This window comes from Hypoxylon fragiforme (assembly GCF_022984875.1).
Source record: "Hypoxylon fragiforme strain CBS 206.31 chromosome Unknown GGS25scaffold_4, whole genome shotgun sequence".
Classification (NCBI taxonomy): Eukaryota; Fungi; Ascomycota; class Sordariomycetes; order Xylariales; family Hypoxylaceae; genus Hypoxylon; species Hypoxylon fragiforme.
In genome coordinates, this window is record NW_026054759.1 from 3,610,986 (window position 1) to 3,631,129 (window position 20,144).

Here is a 20,144-nt window from a genome sequence, read left to right on the forward strand (position 1 = left end):
ACTTCAACTTATATACCCAAGTATCTGTCTTTGACGACATGTATGCGAGGGTACATTTCTAATTATTTCTAACCTAAGGGTATCTGGATTCTGGATATCAGCTACTCCTAGGACCTAGGTAATGATGTCCATTGCTGGTTCTAAACACACAATACCCGCCCCATCAGATTTGAGGTATCGTTGGACCAAAGGGTAAATGATTACTCATTCATCAGGCATCTTGAACCGTTAGTAAGTGCCAGAAACCTAACAACCAAAAGTCTCACTCTTTTGGTCCTGTTAGAGTAAAATGAAATCAGATATCACTACTCGTTAGGTATGTAGATAACCTTAACAAGAAAATCTCCAAATAACCTCAGGTTCAAATCGAGGTGAAAGCACATGACCGAATATGGGCTTTTGGTGTACCATAAAGCCTGACTTCTCCTAATGCCCCTCCTCCTAGGTACCTATCGTTAGGCTGGATGCTTCTGTATAAAAGGGTTCATCTATCTTACTCTGAACACAACTGCACGTACGCCGGCACACCTCACAGAGTTTTCTCCTTACCCGATGTCGTCATGCAAGTTCTCAGTCAAATCAAGTCTTCACACATTAAGGATGAAATATTCTATTTTAGATCCCCCCCCTCCCCCACAGTAGATTTAGCCTCATGGCCATTAAGCCTCTCCATATCTTCTCCTTTGGAGGCTCCTTAGTGCAACGCCTTCGACAAACAGATATTAGCTGAAGGCTATTAAAAAGGCCGTTTGTTCAGATATGCCCTCCATTTCCAGGTCCAGAGATTTATTCACCTGACTGGCGCATATCGAGCGTTTTCTGGGGTTGGGTGGGGGTTGCACTTTGATATGGCGCGGCAGAACGCGTACGGATTATCGTGGTGCTCTAGGTTAGCATGGAAACTCCTGTTTTCTCGCGGATCTCGTCGCGTGTTATCTATTGGATCGCGTGCATCTGCCAGTTTGGCATTACCAATCTCGCGCACCTCAGGCCCTTATGCGTCTTTTTTAGGAGGGGCGGCATCGCCGACCCTTGGGTTATTGTAGTCTATTTGAGGTATACCTGAGCCTTCTCTAGCACGTCTAGGTAGGCGTAGACTAGCCTTTGAGGATACCATAAGCGACGATAAAATAATACCTACTTACGAGACGATACATATGAGATCGTGATTCGCATGGATGTCGAAATATCCTAAAGGAAGTCAACAAATGACATAGGCTGCCCAGGAGAGATGTAAGGGCTTCGACGTTAGCGTGTCCCGAGCCCCTGGACTGGGATGTGATGATTTGCATGCAACAATGCCGCATTTTCACTGCAGGATCCGGGGTAGTAGGGGGGGTGTTACTTAGGGGCTTTGACGTTTTGTTATTAGTTGCGATCCCTTCTCTACGTTAAAGCATAAATTCCAAAAAAGCATGTCATCGTCGCTGCTCCATAAGGCGAGGTGGAATGATTGTCGTTCTATTAGCTTGATAGATGACTCAAGTACCAAATTCATATTGCGCGACGGAGGCATTTGGCACATTAACTCTACTTAATAACTAGAATGCCCGCATATTCATTCTAGTTAGTCGACCCCAATCAGGCGAATCAAGGCACCGGGCTAATTAACCGCATGCGGTTTCGGGGACTCGGCATTCAATCTTGGCTTCGGACCCCGAGCCAAGGCCTTGACGCGGGGTGCTTCGGGGTAAATGTTAAATTGAACATGACCGGCCGCTAGAAGCATGCAAAAGGCGGTGTTGTCACCGAAAGTGTAAATATGCATTCTAGTGCGAGGCGGGATAGAACCTTCAAAGCACGTGGACTGACATTGATAGCAATCTGGTAAGGAATCTAACTCTCCATAGCACGGCGCGCGCCGCTGGATATTAGAGTTATCAATATTACATTAATGCATTACTTGTCTATATCTATTCATCAAATGATGTCCCATAACCTTCGTCCGCGTCTATTGCCTAGTGCTCGTGCTTGTTTCATTGCTCGCCGTAATGCTCCTCGTTATTCTTCAGCGCCCACCCGCACCTCGTAAGCCAGAATATCACCATGGGCGGTGTGGTCAGCAGTCCCAGCACGCCTCCCTGAATGAGCTTGAAAATCTGCGGTGCCCACACCCTGTCGTAGTACCAGTCGTCACCCTCCCACCTGCCCGATAGGACCAGGAAGCCGATGCTGGGGCCCCAGATTAGAGGGAAGAAGGCCACGGCGATCAGCAGAGCCCGAATGATTTGCGAGCGCAGGAAGCTGAGCCAGTGCACGAAGCTCCTGACCGCATGCGTCTGCTCCGGACGGTCGAGGAACATGAACCATCTCATGAAGCGCCCCTTGGGCTCGGGGATGAAGCCGATGGAATGCACACCGCCTTTTCTCAGATCGCGATTGACGAGGAAGAGCTCGATATGCCACGTGATGAGGCATTGAATGATGACGGTGACGGCAGAGTCTCCTGCAAGTGTGTTTGGAAACATGAACAGGCGAATGGGCCGTGTTACTACGTCCTGGGTCGCATACATAGCTACGACTAGGTCAATACTGGGTGTCGCGACATGTAGGGAAGGAAGCGGTGGGATAAAAGTCGGGAATGAAGCTAATAGAATTTAATTAAATAGGAAAGTTTACCATATGCGATAGCAAAGTTGATGCCGCCAGATACAATCATTGCGCCGATGCCATCAAGGATGAAAATGTAAAATATTTGGTGGGCGGTAAACTTTGTGGTTGGTTCCTTGAACTCATATTCGACAACTTGATCTGTAATCTCCTGCCGCGTGCTACGGCTAGAGTTGGCATCGTCGGTTGGTGCTGCTTCAGCTTCCGCTCCGGCTATGGGCTCGGCTGCGGCGGCCGACGGCGCAGCTTCGACATCAGTAGCTGAGCGCGCCGACGCCGGCTTGAAGAGAGGGTTTGTTGCCCACGGCATAGTTGGGCGCTTGGCGACGAGTCGGCTATGTATAGCTGGGTAGACGGGGGGTTGCGAATGGGAAGCAAGCACTGGATACTAGCTACAGACATGCATCATAACATATTGATCAATAGTTGAGCGGTTATGTTATGGTATGTTATGTTATGATACCGATAACTATGTATGAGAAAAGGAATACAAAAAAAAATGCAAATAATTATAATTATAATTAATCAACAAGAAAAACGTTGACTGGGGCTGGGGCTGGGGGAAATCACTTTCCGCCTTAATAACTTTATACTAATAATAATCAAACTTTCTGTTTGGGTAAAGCATAAAAAAGCAGCAAAGATCCAAAGATGAACCAAGGGTCCAAAATATTTAAGGGTCTTTTACCCACTTATGTATGCCCCCCCTGTCCCTAAATACACTAACCTAACTTAGGCTGCTAGGCTCCTAGGCTGCTAGGCTGCTAGGTACCTGGTCAGCTTGTCAGACTTGCCTACGCCGCAGTCCCCGTTGGCAACTCCAGAGGCGTTGGTGCTCTCTTTAGCATTCAGGTGACGGCTCCTACCGGAAGCGTCGGGCATCCACTCGGACTGCGGCAACAAAGCACACGTCCGAGTAAGCCGGGCTATTGGTGCGTGTGACGGATCAGGCACTCGATTTGATGCACGTGGTTAGTCACCCAATCCTCATGCGACAACTTACACTAGTGTAGTTAGAAATTGTTGAATATCTACTTCGTGGTATTTATTTGAAATTGGGGAGAAAGGAGGAAATTTGTAATGTGGCCCGGGCCGAAAACTAATACAAATATGGCAGACTGGAAATTGCAAAAATCAACTCGCCAGCCTCTCCAGTTACTATTATGCAACATGATAACTAGTACGTAATGTCTGAGACGGTGAGACTTACATTAATTGTACATAGTAAATAGTTACAGTAGCTATTTATTAACTCCGTTGTTGGCTCTCGACCCAAGAATAGGAATTACTCATAAAGCCGACATCTCCGAATGGATCGCAGATGCACTCAGTCAGCAATCACATTTTTAGATCTCTTGTCGATCTTTTCAATCCCAAGAAGTTTGGCATGCATTTCCCACAGACACTAATTAATTGCACAACCACACAAGCCGAAGACCTGTTCAGAAAAGAACGAATAAAATGATGTTCGAGGCTAGACGAAAAGGCAAGAGTAACGCATCAGCCCTAAAGAAAGGAGAGCCCTTAGCCTCTCTACAGCCCAATAGTTATCACATGTAACCTAGGTAGTTAGGTACCTAAGTAATTAGTTAATAGTTATTGAATTAGAAATAATCGCAAGAAGTTATCATGTGCTAGTGGAGGCACGTGATCACACAGTGACTAATCACAGTTTTTCACTCTTTTCGCACTCTTATTTGACGACTAAAGACTAAACACGCACAATTATTAGTCAGCACCTTGGAATAGGGGTTAGCCATATGGTACTAGGTAGCTCACCACAGATCACGACAATATTCACCACAACAATAATATCGATCAAAGAACCCTCTTCTTAGCATTCATAGGCTAGTTATTTGGGTTATTTTGTGATTAAAAAAGGTAGGTACCCAAGTATCAGTGGCTAATCTCGTTCTAGTGATTCTCGAGAGCGCCCATTAGGTAGGCGTTTTCTCACAACTCGTATTATCAAAATGTAGCTGTCTTTGGCCTACAAGGTAGAAATATAACCTTGGAAGTATCTTCAAGTGATCTAGCATGCTAACATCCTAGAGAGTAGTACTAAGGTATATGGTAGATACCTAGGTAGATACCTAGCTTCGTAAGAGACCATGTGAAAGACTGTCGACAATAATTCGAGATATACTTGCTACATGAATAGAAATTCAACTACATACTTGATACCTAACAGGTTGGCTCGTAGGGATACCTGTGTGGTCATTGATCCTACTCTATGAATGGCAATATGGACTTACCTTGCACCACATGTGTGTACTTACTAGGTAGTACCAAGTCCACTGGATACATCCTTGAAATGATTGATCTTTGCTTGATGTCAATTCAAGATCACTGAGGTACTAGAATACATGTGTGTACTAGGCTCTCACTGTACCTTAGTACGTTCTTCAGCTTTGGGTCCTTATGAGGTCGTCTACCCCTATTTACCTACCCTACCTTGGTACCCCAGCAGGTAGGCAGAATCGACCTTCATTGCCATCGATTATATAAGTAACCCCTTACCATTTATCGACCTCTACAAGAATGATTAAGGTTCAATCATAACCTGGTACACAATATATCACTCGTTTGATATAAGTTTCATCTATTCCTACTGTACCAGACCTCGCCAGAAATGGACATATTCGAGGATCAGCAAGGCTGATTAAGTTCCCCAGATGCCTTCGACACCTTAATTACAGCCATGGCAACGTGTATATAGGAACTCCAGGTGATTTCGTGCTGATTTAGTGGGGAGAGGTTCAACTATATAAACATCCTCCTCTTCAGCCATTCTTCCTCTGTTCTCTCTTCTTCCCCGAACCTGAACCTACATAGCCTACATAGAAAACCGTCACCTATATCAATCGAAACAGCGATTCTCCTGTTTCTAAACCCTTCACAGTCTCCAGTGAATGTTTTTATATCTCTGATTCATGAAAGTATCTTCCGACTTGCTGGCAAGTCTTTCCATCGCGACCACCAACTCTAACATCCTATCAACGCCGCTGGTTCGGCGCAAGTATCCAACATGTCAAACGAGGAATGGGCCATTGGCCAGCCAATGCCAACACCAAGCGATCCGTGCAAGAACGTGTTCGAAGAAAGCGAATACGAAATGATCCTCGGTCATGCCAACCGCGTCTATGGAAAGGGCACTAAGAGTGACCCCCTAGTGCTCTGGATGAACCTTCCGGAGCAGATCGATCGTGATATGATCTGGTCCCACAACAACTTCGCCAGAGCGGCAGCCAAGTCCGTCGGCCTCACTCACGCCTGGATAATCAAGGAGCGCCACTCCAAGACCGCCGCCCGCGGCGAAGACGGCGAGAAGCTCTACGGCCCCGCTGGTCGGGTTATGAAAGAGGACGACATGCACATCACCGTGCGCCTCGGCAGCGGCATCTACGACTGCAACTTGTCGGCCCACATATACGTGGACCTGGACGCCGCCGGCAACCCCGTCGAGTTCATGAAAGAACCCTCCCGCCGGCACTCACGTAGCAGCAGCAGCAGCAGCTCGCGCGGCCCCATCACCTTCTGGCCGTGGCGCATCGCGCGCACGCGCCAGACCCCCAAGACGGGCGTCAGCCTCGGCGCGCAGTGGGAGAGCTACGCGAACACCGGCCCCTACCTCGACACGTACCGGCCCGAGGGCAGCGGCGCAAGGCGCCACCTCAGCCCCAAGTGCCGCTTCGCGAGACCGGACACGGGCGAGGAGGCCAAGGAGCTGGAGGCTATGAAGATGAGGGTTGATGGGCTGTGGGCGGAGTATAAGAAGAGCGTTGATGAGATGAAGGAGGCGGGCGGGGAGCCGTCGCGAGAGGAGAAGGGTCGCTTGTTGTTGATGGCGGAGAAGATTGGGACGTTGGAGAGAGAGATTGACTCGTTCCGGGAGGTGCAGTGATGGTGCTGGTGGTGTGAAAGGGAGTTGATGATCGGATGAGATATGGGAAATGAGACATGGCATGAGCCTTGGAGCCCTGGAGGCTAAGGTTGGGTAGCGGACGAGACGATACTGGGAAAGAGGCTGGCCCTTCTTTCAGCGTGTGACCTTTTAGGTATCTTTGATTTTTACAGCGGCTCATGGGCATTTTTACAGCGGGATATGGAGTTACAGGTACTGCATGGGAATATGGAAATGGTACAGGGGAAGTACCCAGGGATATGCATTATGATAGGGGATATTATCATCAGCGTTTGTTTTACATAGGGATGGTGACCTGCTGGACAGGAACCCTAGGCTAGGGAACTGCCTACGTTGAACGTAGATGCTGCTAGGCTGGCACCTAGGCAGGAAGCGAATTAATATTATTATATAAGCGAATCGCTTAAGTCTTCACTGGTTCTCGTAGTATCCAGTAGAGGTGCTTGGTAAATGCAGACAGCCTTGGAGCTCAGTAGATCTTACACTCCAGGGCTCTTATCACACTACTAAGTGCCCAGGTAGGTAATTGCCTCCAGGGCTGTAAGGTACTACTAGGTATTAGGGATATGGGTACATAGGTAGGCAGGCATGGGTAGGTAGGTACCTAGGCACCTAGAAAGCTGAGAAGACTTGACTTAGGTAACAATATCATTTAACGTTATATCCATCAATCAATAAAATACATGTGTCAGTGAGCCCTCCCCTCACCAACCCAGACCATTGCACATAGCTATCCAAGCATCTCCTCACGAGCTCCACTTCGCGCTCAAGCTATCATACAGCGTCTGGTTGATCGGCAAGATACTGCCGTGCCTCAGATTACTCGGGAACGCGGTCCTCGCACTCGCCGCCCACTGGTTGGCCTCGGGGTCCGTGCTCTCGTACGGCCTGTACCCGTCGCCGCCGTAGAAGTCCAGCAGCACGTGCACCTTCGCATCGTCCTTGTTGTCGCGGTACGCCGCCGGGCCCTCCACCCCAGAGGTGATGGTGCCGCTGCTGCCGCCGGCGCGCGTCCACGTCCCGAACAGCCCGCCCGTCGTGTACTCGAGGAAGACGGTCTTGGCGGTCTCGTCCTTCATGAAGCGCAGGTAGCTCTTGCCGGCGGTGTCGAGGGGCAGGATGTCGAGGTCGATGATGTTGGTCGGCGCGTAGTCGATGTAGGTTTGCGGCGCGCTGAAGGTCTTGAAGTCGCTGGTGTAGGCGTAGCGGATGCGGATGTTGGAGGGGGAGCCGGTGTGGGCTGTGTCGGAGGCGGCGTACTGTAGGTAATGGCCAGTCAGTTTGAGTGCTTGGGGCTTGGAGGAAGTAGGAGGGAGGCATGACGTACGAATTTAGACGCCCAGTGGACCAAGTATTGGCCTGGAGTTTTGTTAGTATTCGTGGAAGCAACATTTTGAGTCTGGGGATTGGTGGTTCGACTGACCCTTTGCGGCATCCCAGATCGCTTCGGGTGCCCACACCATGCCGGCGCTGGCATCTTCCACCTCTACGAGGCGCTCGCCGCTGAAGGTGGTGAGGTCGCTGGTGTCCCAGACGAAGATACCCCTTGAGCCAGTTCGCTGCGCCGCATCCCAGGTTGTCTACCACTCTGTTAGATGAAGGTATTCCCAATACGACGTAGGTCAGAGCAGTTTCCTCACCGAGGCGATGTTCAGGTCAGTGCCAATGATGTACCACTTCTTCCCAGCTTCAGCCCCCCCGCCTTGGACCAGATACGGATCTCTAACACCACCGGTTCCCTTTGTTGGGCGGAGGATAGGCTGGCCGCCATTCAGCGATTTAAACGAGAGCGGGTCGTTGCCGTTGCTGAGGTAGAAGTAGACATAAGGGTCTGCACCGAGAAAGATGGCCCCCAGATACCCGACAAGACTCGGATCTGCCCGTTTCTCAGGTTGCAGACCTAGCTCATTCAGGTCAATCGGGTTGGCTAAGGAGAGGCTGGCACAAGCGCCAATTGTGATGGCCTGAAGCACTCGACGGAAGAACATGCTTGCGGCTGGTTGGTGTAGCTATTAACGATAGGAAGGGTTGGATTAGGTAGGTAGATCACTGAAGTCGAAATTCCACGAGCCCGGTTCAGTTCTCACAACCTATTACCTACACCTACACGAGGGAATAGATGCCATATTTGTACTATATAGCTATTGGCGATGGTTCGGGGGATCGATATCCGAATTGGCCAATCTGCAGCCGCGATGGCCCTTACCATCCCGGCCCTTTAGCCTTGATTTTCTCCTTTTGCGCTGCTTAGCTTTTTTTTTGCCTTGCCTTGCCCACCTAACTACATACATACGTCGTACGTTCATGGCTAAAGCTCCGCACGCCGTGTCGCGGATGTGGGGAATCCTGGGCTAGAACATAAACATGGCCAGCGTTGCCGCACGAATGATGTTCGCGTGCCCATAATAAATGGTCGCATTTTAAAAGAATATGGGGGTTTGGTATGGGGTAGTCCATTCGTAGCTTGGCCTTGGGCTACGAGGGTTGGCGGGTTGGCATGTGGTCCCCTGACTAGGGACTGCAGGGCTTTGAGAGCATGATGTTTACCGAATAGCATGTCACATCGTCGAGTTTAAAATAGGTTTTCTGGACGCGTGCGAATGGGAGGGAAGAAGATCGGATATGATGGCATTGACATAATTTCGATTGTTTAACTAGTTCTTAAAATCCTTAGCATGGAGGGGACAAGCTTGGTCTATGCCTTGATTCAATACCCAGGTTTTACTCACGTCCTCATACACATCCCCCCCCCCCCCCTAAGGCCTCAAGTCAACCACCATTCCCGCAATGCCCCCCCTTCAACCCGATGACGTTCCACATCCCCCTATTCAACATCGTTATCGTCCGCGTCAATCCACCAATCCTTCTTAATCTCTTCGTCTCTACTCGGTAACTCGATTGATCTCCCCGTGCTCGTCTTCACCAGCGGCTTGCAGAAATGCAGGAGGAAGAACACCCCAAGAAGGATGCAACACACGACCATGAACCCTAAGATGCTCGTCATGATCTGGGTTTGACGGGCGGCTGATGCATCCATGGCAGCTGCCACCTCCGGCGCTGGGGTGATGTACATTATCGACATACTGCGTCGACTTTAGGCCTGTGCCTGTCTGGATGTATGGGCGTATGGATGTATTGGTGCACCGTGCATGACACGTATTCTAGGGCATGAGAGTTAGATGCTGAAACGTGTCTGCTCCGGTAAGAATTGCTCACGAATGTATTTTTCAGTCTCGGTACACCACCCGCACTATTGACTGAGAATGCCCTTGATAGGTAGTCTCAGGAACGAGTGAAGCCTGGCTCGGCTCGCTTTATTCTCGTGTGTGGCCGCTCCGGTAGAGAGAAGCCAGTACCCCGGAATCACAGATTTGCTCCCATGCATCACGAGTTTCTAGCGTCCAGCCTGACGTGGTCGAAGAAGAATCAACTAACAGTGACGGCGGCAGTCGGTCGAAGGTAGGTATAGTGGCGTGTTCATCTAGTATGAGATTGGTACCTAGGATTCGTGAATCACTGATATATAGGGGTTGACTATGGTAGTGACCACTTCCAGATGCCTATAAGAGCACAGTGGAAGCCAAGAAAGGATGAATGAAGATATCACGACCCACGGCCATGGCTGGGGGCTCTGTTAATTATGGCATAACGACTTGGCCATCTTCACTCTATATCAAAAACGACCCGCATCATTCCGGTCCTAGGGAGGTTAATCCCCCCGCTCAACCTAGATACGCTGATCATCTGATATTGCGCCGAAAGACTGGTTCGTGGGCATATATCGACTATGGATGGTATTCACTATACGGTCACTTACTAGGTAGATTACTAGCTAGGAGTACAGAGTCCGTGACCACCTAGTACTGGTGTTAGCTGCACAGGGCTACGTAGATGGAACGGATGGATCAGTCTCACGCGCATGGGTGGTAGTGCTATGCCTATTCGATCCCTTTTGGCGCTTCGGGACGACAGAATAGGCGCAAGAGGTTGCATTGCCGGATCCAAGGTAGCGCGCTAGATGGAAGTTCCACGCTCGGAAACGTGGTATTGCCCAAGCCCAGACAAGATAGATGATTCTGTGAGCCATGTGTAGCCAAGCAACAGCATCTAAGATGCCAATACTGATGACGAGATATTATTGAACGGGTCTGGTGTGCCCTGCTTTCCAAGTGACGCCGTGGGAGGCTTGGCCATGCGTACCTGGGAGTTGGGATAAGTTTACTCATTGCCTCGAGAAGCGCGGCTTGGCTTCGGGTGCCCTACCGACAGGACTCGTTTCTACCCCAGATACCCCAGAGCAAGCGTCGTGCCTCGTGCTCTACCTCAATCTATCAACCTGCAGCAACCCCCCTACTCGGTTAATAAGCGCGAGGCGGTATATTATCTTGGATATGCTAGACGCATATGAAGCCCCCTCCCTCCTTCCGCTGTCACAGAGATCCCATTAATACCCAGAAAGCACATGGATAAATCTGCGAGAATTCAGCCTGCTATTGGTTAGCCTTCACTATATACGCCGGCTCAATGTCAGGATATTACCGGATGGGCTGAAGGTCTAGAGCTCGTGACGTTTAGCCGGTCAGATGGGACTAGGTAGGTATGAGTTGATAGGTACTCGGGTAGATGGGCATATTGCGCACTAGGCATCAAGCGCGCCATGATAATATCTTGGAGGAGTGAGTAACAGGGTTGTGGTATGACCTGGTACATTTAATGTGACGGTATACCCGATATCTACCTTGACGAGAATCCGTGATGGAGTTGGTGCACTGTGTAGATGGTGCGCTGCTGATTTACAGTGATTCACGTATAAGTGCACTCCGGATTCGTTATGCAAGGCGGCTATGCAAAGCGGTAATATAGGATCGCAAGGTTCCCAGTAAGGAGATATGAATGATAGCATTGGACCCATTCAAAGTAGAGCCTTTGCTGAGACGTCATGTGCAAGTCTCTTACAGATTCATTCAGTCACAGGAGTACTTCTAGCACTAACCACGATGGCACTACTCCACCACACTGCTATGGCAACGAGACATTGAGGATGTAAATATATTAGTATCACATGTATATACATGTAAATTTGATTAAGTAATGTAATTATCTATGAACATTGCTAATTATTATGATTTTCTTCAAAGCCCTTAATACTCTAGACTATCGCGCAGTAATCGAAAAAGCCATTGATAAATAGCCCCAAATTTAACCTCCCGATGCAACCCCCTTAACCCAGCCGACCCCCTTTGGAAACTAACGCCCCGAGACGATCGATATATGAACAAGTGAAAAAACTGTATGTATGTGTATGAATAGGGCGTGATGTGCTGGAAGTGCCATTACATCGTTCTTTCAGTTGCTAAAAATATTAGCGAGTTCTTCTTCCCAACCGTCTCGGGGGGAGGCGATAATAAATGACTGTGAAATCCAAAGGGGGAGGGGGGGGGACAAAAAAGAAAAAAAAGGAAATGTAGGCAAAACGATCGATATAAGTGAATCGAATCTATGCAATCAAGTAATAGCAGCAGTCCAAATGTCCGTCCCGGGTATTGTGTACATGTAATCCATCCTTGTCTTGCCCTTGCCAAAAAGACGTTCCAATTCTATTATATTTCCCTTCTTTTCTCTTTCCTTTCCGTCACAAAGATCGTGATGCTCAAGCGCCGTCCCTTGAAAAGCGCATCAGAATCAAAGCTTGTACAGGAAGATATATATGGCGACAGGAATAGGACATATGTATGTAAAAGTTCTATGCTATGGCGCAGACAGTAGAAAAATGCAGCGTTGGAAGACTATGTAGATGGAGCATGCAATGTTACGGGTATGTGTGAAGGCAATGGGCAGAGGCAGAGGGAAAGGGGAAGGGGAAGGGGAGACGGGTAAAAGAAACGTGGGGGGAACACTCACAGTAAAGCTAACGTCAGGTCACCGTGGATGCGTGCCTTAAGCGTGACTTCGACCTCCACTATGAAGCGTGTATCAGTATCAGCAAGATGTCTCTCAACCAAGGGTGCGAGACATGTCTCAGGAGCGCAAAAACCCCTGAGCTCGCTCGCGTGGGAGAACGAGACTAACAGTTCAGATCCAGCCTCAGCTTAAGCGTATCCGACTTCCCGCCCCCGCTGTCCTGCTGGCCGCCGCCGAGCGCGCCCCCGGCCACATTCCCCAGCGTTCCCGTTGCGGCGTTGGTCAAGTTGTTCGCCGTCTCGCCGACGTTGCCGACGGGGAGCATCTGGTCCACGCCGCCGATACCACCGAGAGGGCCGCCGCCGCCGCTCTGCGACTGTTGCTGCATTGTCTGCGTCTGCTGGCGTTGGCGTCGACGGCGCTGGGGCTGTGGAGGGGGTGCCTCGCCGGCGCTGTCTTCGTCGGAGTATTGCTGCTCCTGGACATCGGGCTGGGGTGCGGTTGCCTGTCGGGACTGATTGCGACTCCGGCGGCGGCTTTGGCGGGACTTGGATTGGGATGCTCCTGAGGGGCTGGAGGACGACATGATGGGATATGTTGATATGGGTTATGTGTTTGATAATGGAGATAGCTCTTAGGTGTTAGAAGTACGATATCAAGATAGTTAGATAGCAAGATAAAGAGGAAGTTGAATCAGATTTACACTACTTATGGATAAGAGTATTTACATATCATCCGGCCGAGAGCTGCCATCGTAGCTATCCACAAAGATCTAGACATGTCATATTTGGAGAGAGTACGTCACTAGTTGGCCTGGATGGGGAAACTGTCTCGCTTGATGGCAGCCTGTGGATGTATCCATGCATGACCCTGTCTAGAACCCTGATTTCGCGCGCTTGTGAACCTTTTGCGTGTGCTCATCACGTTAAAGAATTATGCGTTGACGCCGCCGTCAGCACCTCGTTGCTTTGATACCGGGACCATGGGGGGTCTCCGCAGTTGGGTGGCTTGGACTAACTGACGTCAAGCCACAGAGTCCACGTCGATCTTCAGCTCCCACCCTATCCGTACGAGACCACATCCCGATCTTACAGGGGTATGGACAAAGGGAGGGTGTGAAGGCCATATTATTAGGTGCACTTAAGAAAAGGTTAACTGCAGACTAAGCATACCAAGCACATAAAGCATTTGATAGTAATATTAGAAGTAACTAGTTACAGCTTATTATCAGGCCACTATTAGATCCTACCATCTCCCAGACCCAGATTCCCCTTTCTTTATCCAAGATATTCGACAACTTTGAGGTGGCTCAGCTGCCTAATCTCTCGTATACCGGCTTGATACGCCAAGCTGAAGCTCACGGTGCAGATTTATATCTACCACGTCGCAATCCAAGACTTCATCCAAGTTTCCTTCCTTGTCGTAGTAAACATTCCATGTGCCCTCCTCATTCTGGACTGCTACGAAGTATTGCTCGTTTTCGAGTACTAGCCACTCCTCATCTTCTGTCCAACTCCAGGGGCCAATGGTGTGACCGGCACTCTCTGATCTTGATCCGTGACGTAGTAGCCCCGTGTCCTTGTCAGCGTAGATCCAGTTAAGCATTGGCGGATCATCCGCTATGGGCGCCACTAGCCCCTGGTGGTTCTCTGGGCCCGGGTACCCAAAATAGAACCCGTTAAACGGATAGCCGTCCACTGGGCAAGCCGGGTGGTTTAGGTAGAGCTGTCATCAATTTAGAGGCATGGTTAGTAGGAATCCAAGCGAGGCTAGAAGCTCTGAATATGCCCCAGAAGTCACACTTTTAACGATAAACTGGAATTAAACTTACCTTGTTGTTCTTGAATACTACGGATGCATTCTGTGGTGGTGATGTGCCATCATGTGAAAACTCGGCCGTCAACTTGAACTTGATTCTCTCCTTCGCTTGCTGGTTCTGCTTCTTTTGGGCGTCAATTGCTTCAGCAACGCCGATGACCGTCGGTATCGCACCGACCGTGAGTAACCCAAGAGTTGAGAGAGCCATAAGCCTCGTGATTGAGAGTTACAGCACCTAAATCCTCCACTACGACTTGGAATATCTTTCGTGTTGAACGTAAAGGGGGGGATCAATCAAAGGGAGACGTGAGCATGTGGGGTTCCGAAACAGGTTTTGAGCCTCGTCATGCAGTCGTTGGAACCGATTCAGATGATGAAATGGGGGAACACACGCCACATACACTTTGGCTCTCGCCCTATTACAGTCTAAGGATTCCAGCCACGAATGGAAGCGGACTTCCTGTTCCTAAGTATATCTTTTTTAGTCGCAAATCATGACTTCATCCTTGATGGGGTACGGGGGGGCTCAAAGCAAGTCATGGTGTCCAGACCATTCTGTTGATTGGTGACATGTAAAAGACAACAGGGGGTTTAATACCGGCTGGGGTTAAGACGCAGGGGCTAGAGTTCCATTTGGATTACGACTCAAGTCGAGCCTGTCCCATTGCGTCACAACAAGTTGAAGCTTATGTACCATAGACCAAAAAATGTTAATTCGAAGTGAGGGAGAATAAAACAACCATGAGCGCCGCCTTTGCGGGTGTGGATTATCATGTAATTCCGCATATTTGTTCCTTCCTTTCTAAAGAGTAAATATTCAATAACTGTATCAATTTAAGTCATCATCGCACTAAAACATCATGGCATCAAACGACGATAAAACGCCCCAGCAACCAGGTGCAAATGGGGAGCAGCAAGCACCACAGCAAAAAACGCCACCACCAGAACCACAGCCGGAGCAGAAGGAACCACAATCGCAAGATAAAGATAATGGGCAATTGAAGAGGAGCCCGAGTAGTGATCAGAGCGAGCCACACCCGGGAGCCAATCAGGGAGATGGAGGGGCATCAAAAGAACCCAATGTCAAACCTGAACCCAGCGTAAAATCCGAAGATGAGGATGAGAAACCTCCACCTCAACCTGAGAGGCCCGAAAAGAAGCAACAACCTAAGCCGACAACGCGTGTTGAGTCGCAAAAGCCGAGTCGATCGCGAAGACGTCGCCGCAACCAACCGACGTATCTAGATAGTGAACAAGACAACGACTACGAGAAACAAGTAGCACCTCGACAACAACGTCAAGCTCCACCAATGTACCAACCACAGCAACAAATGCAGCAACAGCAACAGCAAATGCCACAGCCTGCCAAAGCGGATGGTGGGAAGAACCCGCTGAAATTAAGACTCGACTTGAATCTTGGTATGAGATCACCTTTGCCCAGATAAGCCTTACAGGTGTAGAGCTATGCTAATGCAGGTACTTGTTATAGAAGTCGAAGTTACGTTGAAAGCGAGGATCCACGGTGATCTGACTTTGTCACTCTTGTAAGTTTTCCGTTTTTCGTTTCTGATCTATTCTCACACGATTTGATTTCTTCATCTTGTTGGGTATGCGACCCTTGTCCGGGGACGCTGCATTGCCGTACTGCCTATCACCAAGACATTCGCAATCTTGTGTTGGACATACGCTGGAGGCCTTTCTAACTGACCTCTGCCAAAGTGATAGTTGAATGAATGACATAGTAACTAACAGCATTGCTTGCTGCTAACAGTGAATAATAGTGAAGGGCTGTGAGCCTCTTGCTACGAGTCGTGTTATGCAAGGTGCCGGAATATTGGCTCGGACGTCGATTCGGGGTATTCCGCAGCAGTGATACCTATCGTCACATCATCTTTATCCACAAATTCAGTTCTACGTTGGTTTCGTTTTTGGCGTTGAGGGGTCAATTTGCATTTAGAGGGGTAGCGCAAAGAGTTGCATGCTGATATTGTTGGATGACTACCACAATGGGCTTTACGGATTAATAATTAGGAGAACGATGACAGGGTTATAATAGTGTGAGATATATAATTGTTGTATGTACATACCTACATTACAGATCTTGCATTAAGAATACATAGTTGAATGTAAATAGTTTACTACTAGATACTAGGTACTTAGTAGGTACCTAGGGTATGGAGTAACTTGTAGAACAGATTGAAGTAGATCGTGGAGAACGGGAACCTTGACCCTTGAACCTTAAACCTTGAAAACGATGCTCACGGAAATTGTTCCGAGTTCGTTAGCGTTCCTGCAGGCACCAGTGCAATGACTTTAATGCGTGAGCCACAGCTTCAAGCCACAAATCAACGAGTACCTAGGTACATAGCCCCAGTTGGTCCCAGTTAATTATTGAAGTTTCCCAGTTTCCAACTTTTTTCCATCTGTCACTTATGTCACCCTTGTCCAAATTTCCGGCAGCCAAAAAACAACATGGGAATCCTAGAAGTTGAAGCATATAAGACAGTCAATTAATGTCGTGACACCACCCAAAAAGGAACATACGACGGAATGGTACCGCTTCGGGTGTCGACCGCATCTATTTTGGCTTATGTCTTCACGAGACCTAGAATGTGCTGCGGCATGTCATGCCGTGGACCGGTTCTCCCGGCACAGCTCCAAGCTTCAAGCTCCATGTCCATGCTCCATATCACATCTACAAGTTACGATATTACAGAAACTCTGGAATCTTGCATGAAAGCATGTTCTCCTGTTCTGAGATGGTCATCTCGGACAAAATGCCCCGCTCTATCTTCAACATTCGCATCAGAAGACCAAGGGAACACGAAATATACTATCTATAGTAATAGCTTTCCTTTTTTCTTTCACAGCCTACACTATTACGAAGCAATGCAGCCACCAACCCCAAGCAACCAACCACAACTGGCTTCCGAGGATTTATCCCTGTTCAAACCCATGTAACTAACATTGATGGCCGACTGAAATCGCGATTAGCTGAAGCATCTGCTGCTAGCTACCCCCCCTTAACTCCCCCCTATGACGTAAGTGAGGTGGAATGAAGCAATTGGGTCACTTACAAAATCGAGTCCTGCAACTACCTAGGGTAAGCAACTAAACACTCAAGCAGGGAGGTTCCTTAGTCCCTAGTACCAAATAGTTGCATAGCTCGCCTGAGATACCTCGTTCTAAACTTCTTTTGCTTCACGTTTAGAGTTTATGCTCTCATTCCTCCACTTAGTCAATCTCATCTCATGACATCCCGGGAATCTCATAGGCGAATTCTACTGTGACCTACTGTGACGTCTGTGACGTTGCGTTCCAGGTTGATATTTTTAGAGTTAGTTGATGGTGAATGGATGCTGGCTCCGCTGACCGTCGACCTCTTTTACCACATTATCTTGGTAATATACCTTGTCATATTCATTTTCTTGCACGCCAATCGTATTCGCTTCTATGTGTTGGCAATGGCCGATATGATGAATCCGCAAACACCGCCAAGGAAGCTTTTTAAGCCTTCTAGCAAGACGAAGATGCCTACTCCTGTGAGGAAGAGACCCACCACCCCGACACCGTCAAGTGCTCAGTCTCATGCGGTTTTTACTCCCACTGAAACTATAAGTCGGAATACAGAACGCTCGGGAATTTTCTCAAGAAGGTCATCAGAGGCGACACAGCGCGCCTTTAGTAGTTCGGGAAAGGAAGACGACATCTCGGACAAGTCGTATAGCGCATTCAAAAGTATTGCTGGTAAACCTCGAGAAATTCTCAGTCCATCGACCGACAGTCTTCCTGGTCCTTCAAATCCCACCGACTCCCTGAATTCCCCGACCGACATTGCCAAATACTTTCTTGATCAGGGAAATACAGAAATGAGCAGTTTCATAACAGCACTAACTGGAAAGACCCCGAATGATCAAAAAAGCACTACAAGTAACAGTGGAAACTCGGACAAGGGAACGGAAGATCCAGTCGCAGAAACGAGTTACGTAGGCGACCAAGCCGGCGAAACCCCTAATACAATACAGGAACTACCCAGAGACGACGCTTTGGTGGCTTCACCCAGCGACAGAACGAAAGAAGCTATTGGTCTAGTTGATAGTGACCCCAAGTCAAAGTCTGCTGGTGGTGCGGACGAAAAGAAGATTGCTAGTGGTCAGAACACAGATACTGAAGAGCTACAAGAGTTAGCAGGCGCGAAGGATTTGGACCAAGACGAAGAATTAGCCGACACAACACCCAAACCTGCAAGTGTGTCGAAAGAGGCGGAAGGTGTCACTAGCAATCCCGAAGACCAAAGCCTGGGCGCCATGCCGACCAATACCATGGGTAAACCAGATACAGCTAGTATTTCTAAAAATGCGCAAGTTGAAGTGTCGAATGCAAAAGACAAGGTGAATGGAGTTAATCATGCTGCTACAAATGGGGTTGAACATAAGTCTGCGACTTCTTCACCGAAACCCCCTGACAATACACATGTTATAGACAACATGGGCAAACCTGCGCACATTGAACGGCGAGTTGAAATACCACTTCCTCGTCCAGAAAAAGTTGTTAGCAGCCCCCCTCCACTAGACAAGCCTGATGCGAGTAATATCGAAGCTGGTCTAGGCGACGCTGCCGACCTACCTGGTACGGACGGTCTACCCAGCGTAGATGAATTGCCAAAGCTTTCAGACGAAACGTCGCAAGATCCGCCAGAAGAAATTTTAGATCCGTCGGTACATTCTCCCTCCTCCAATATCACACCCATCCCGAAGATTCCAAAAGTGACACCCATTGGAATGGCACCACCTCTTGATCTACCGACTCTCGCCCAAAACCTGGGCGGCAACGAAGTCGACGACGTCGGGAACATTGTAGATGCTTCCGGTAAAGTGCTCGGTCACGCCACGGGTGACCTTCCTGCCATGGTTGGTAGAAAGGTTTCTGACAATGGGGAGATATATGGAGAAAGGGGGGAACTCATTGGATATGTGTCGGAAAACTTTACCAATCCACAACCACCCCCATCTGATATCCCTGATCATGTTCTCGGGGGTCTGAAGGTTGATCACGATGGAAACATTCTCGACTCGGATGGGAATATAATCGGTCGTTTCAATGAAAAGGCCGGAAAGAATGGCAATCTAGCACCTTTCCTGAACAGGTCCAAAACAGGCGACTCCCAAACCGAAGAGAAGAATGAATCTAATGAAGAATCTAAGCCGAAAGTAAATGCTCACACAGGTGGAAGTCCTTCGGATATATTTCTGGATGTTAAGTCTACGACGGATGGGATTCAATTGACCATTCGCATTCCCACGACGTTCCAGAGACAACCTCAAAATTCATAAGCCAGTACACCTCCTTAGGTCGTTACTTGGGTATCTCATTTTATTATCGACGTTGTTATGTATATTTATATTTATAATCCTGGATTAAAATCTCGTTTTTACAGTTTTACATAGGTATTTTGGGAAAAAAGGTAAAATGAATGGCAACCATGCTTGTTCTTGGGTATGGTAGCGCTGGGTCTCCCTTACGTAGCGCAGCATAATATCATGTATTTTTATGTACTTAATCAGGAAGGAAAATGACCAAGTTCATAAATATCGAACACCATCACATTCGATAAAATCCTGTGAACATAAAAAATGACCGGTTATGTTTAAAATTTCATCAACTCTCCATCAAGTTGATATCCTATAGGGGTACCATAGGAAGTTATCCCGACTTGTATCGGCCGATATATGACGTTAGTCTGATGACGACCCATGTCCAGTTGTAGGAAACGCTTATGCAAGTCAACTGGGGATGACGTTAATCATTAGCCACTCTTCACATACAAGTTGGCGAATAGGAGATTTCTAATGGTTCTAGACTCCCACCAAAAGATCTTCAAACACACTAA

At 48.4% G+C, this 20,144-nt stretch overlaps 7 protein-coding genes across 7 annotated transcripts; 3 read left to right on the plus strand and 4 right to left on the minus strand.

The window, feature by feature from the left end:
- Nucleotides 1-1,801: 1,801 nt before the first annotated feature.
- GGS25DRAFT_488394 (uncharacterized protein) lies at nucleotides 1,802-3,251 on the minus strand. Its single transcript, XM_049260815.1, has 2 exons — nucleotides 2,620-3,251; nucleotides 1,802-2,515 (listed from the first exon to the last, which is right to left on the minus strand). The coding sequence occupies exons 1-2, from the start codon at nucleotides 2,918-2,920 to the stop codon at nucleotides 1,977-1,979; spliced, it is 840 nt and encodes a 279-aa protein (XP_049118302.1). The 5' UTR covers nucleotides 2,921-3,251; the 3' UTR covers nucleotides 1,802-1,976.
- A 2,387-nt stretch (nucleotides 3,252-5,638) lies between these two features.
- On the plus strand, nucleotides 5,639-6,514 carry GGS25DRAFT_521131 (uncharacterized protein; the record flags this gene model as incomplete). The annotated part of the gene is made up of 1 exon (XM_049263999.1): nucleotides 5,639-6,514. One exon carries the CDS (start codon nucleotides 5,639-5,641, stop codon nucleotides 6,512-6,514), a length of 876 nt encoding a protein of 291 aa, XP_049118303.1.
- Nucleotides 6,515-7,281: 767 nt separating this feature from the next.
- GGS25DRAFT_531215 (glycoside hydrolase family 43 protein) lies at nucleotides 7,282-8,544 on the minus strand (the record flags this gene model as incomplete). The annotated part of the gene is made up of 4 exons (XM_049265472.1): nucleotides 8,176-8,544; nucleotides 7,959-8,115; nucleotides 7,863-7,894; nucleotides 7,282-7,794 (listed from the first exon to the last, which is right to left on the minus strand). The coding sequence occupies exons 1-4, from the start codon at nucleotides 8,521-8,523 to the stop codon at nucleotides 7,282-7,284; spliced, it is 1,050 nt and encodes a 349-aa protein (XP_049118304.1). The 5' UTR covers nucleotides 8,524-8,544.
- Nucleotides 8,545-11,647: 3,103 nt separating this feature from the next.
- GGS25DRAFT_488395 (uncharacterized protein) lies at nucleotides 11,648-13,352 on the minus strand. Its single transcript, XM_049260816.1, has 3 exons — nucleotides 12,605-13,352; nucleotides 12,437-12,494; nucleotides 11,648-11,888 (listed from the first exon to the last, which is right to left on the minus strand). Exons 1-3 carry the CDS (start codon nucleotides 13,020-13,022, stop codon nucleotides 11,882-11,884), a joined length of 483 nt encoding a protein of 160 aa, XP_049118305.1. The 5' UTR covers nucleotides 13,023-13,352; the 3' UTR covers nucleotides 11,648-11,881.
- A 208-nt stretch (nucleotides 13,353-13,560) lies between these two features.
- On the minus strand, nucleotides 13,561-14,788 carry GGS25DRAFT_256521 (uncharacterized protein). The gene is made up of 2 exons (XM_049257239.1): nucleotides 14,268-14,788; nucleotides 13,561-14,161 (listed from the first exon to the last, which is right to left on the minus strand). The coding sequence occupies exons 1-2, from the start codon at nucleotides 14,460-14,462 to the stop codon at nucleotides 13,754-13,756; spliced, it is 603 nt and encodes a 200-aa protein (XP_049118306.1). The 5' UTR covers nucleotides 14,463-14,788; the 3' UTR covers nucleotides 13,561-13,753.
- A 326-nt stretch (nucleotides 14,789-15,114) lies between these two features.
- Nucleotides 15,115-16,048, plus strand: GGS25DRAFT_521135 (uncharacterized protein; the record flags this gene model as incomplete). The annotated part of the gene is made up of 3 exons (XM_049264000.1): nucleotides 15,115-15,673; nucleotides 15,744-15,798; nucleotides 16,036-16,048. 3 exons carry the CDS (start codon nucleotides 15,115-15,117, stop codon nucleotides 16,046-16,048), a joined length of 627 nt encoding a protein of 208 aa, XP_049118307.1.
- Nucleotides 16,049-17,350: 1,302 nt separating this feature from the next.
- GGS25DRAFT_256557 (uncharacterized protein) lies at nucleotides 17,351-19,855 on the plus strand. The gene has a single exon (XM_049257240.1). It carries the CDS (start codon nucleotides 17,611-17,613, stop codon nucleotides 19,585-19,587), a length of 1,977 nt encoding a protein of 658 aa, XP_049118308.1. The 5' UTR covers nucleotides 17,351-17,610; the 3' UTR covers nucleotides 19,588-19,855.
- The last annotated feature ends 289 nt before the right edge of the window (nucleotides 19,856-20,144 follow it).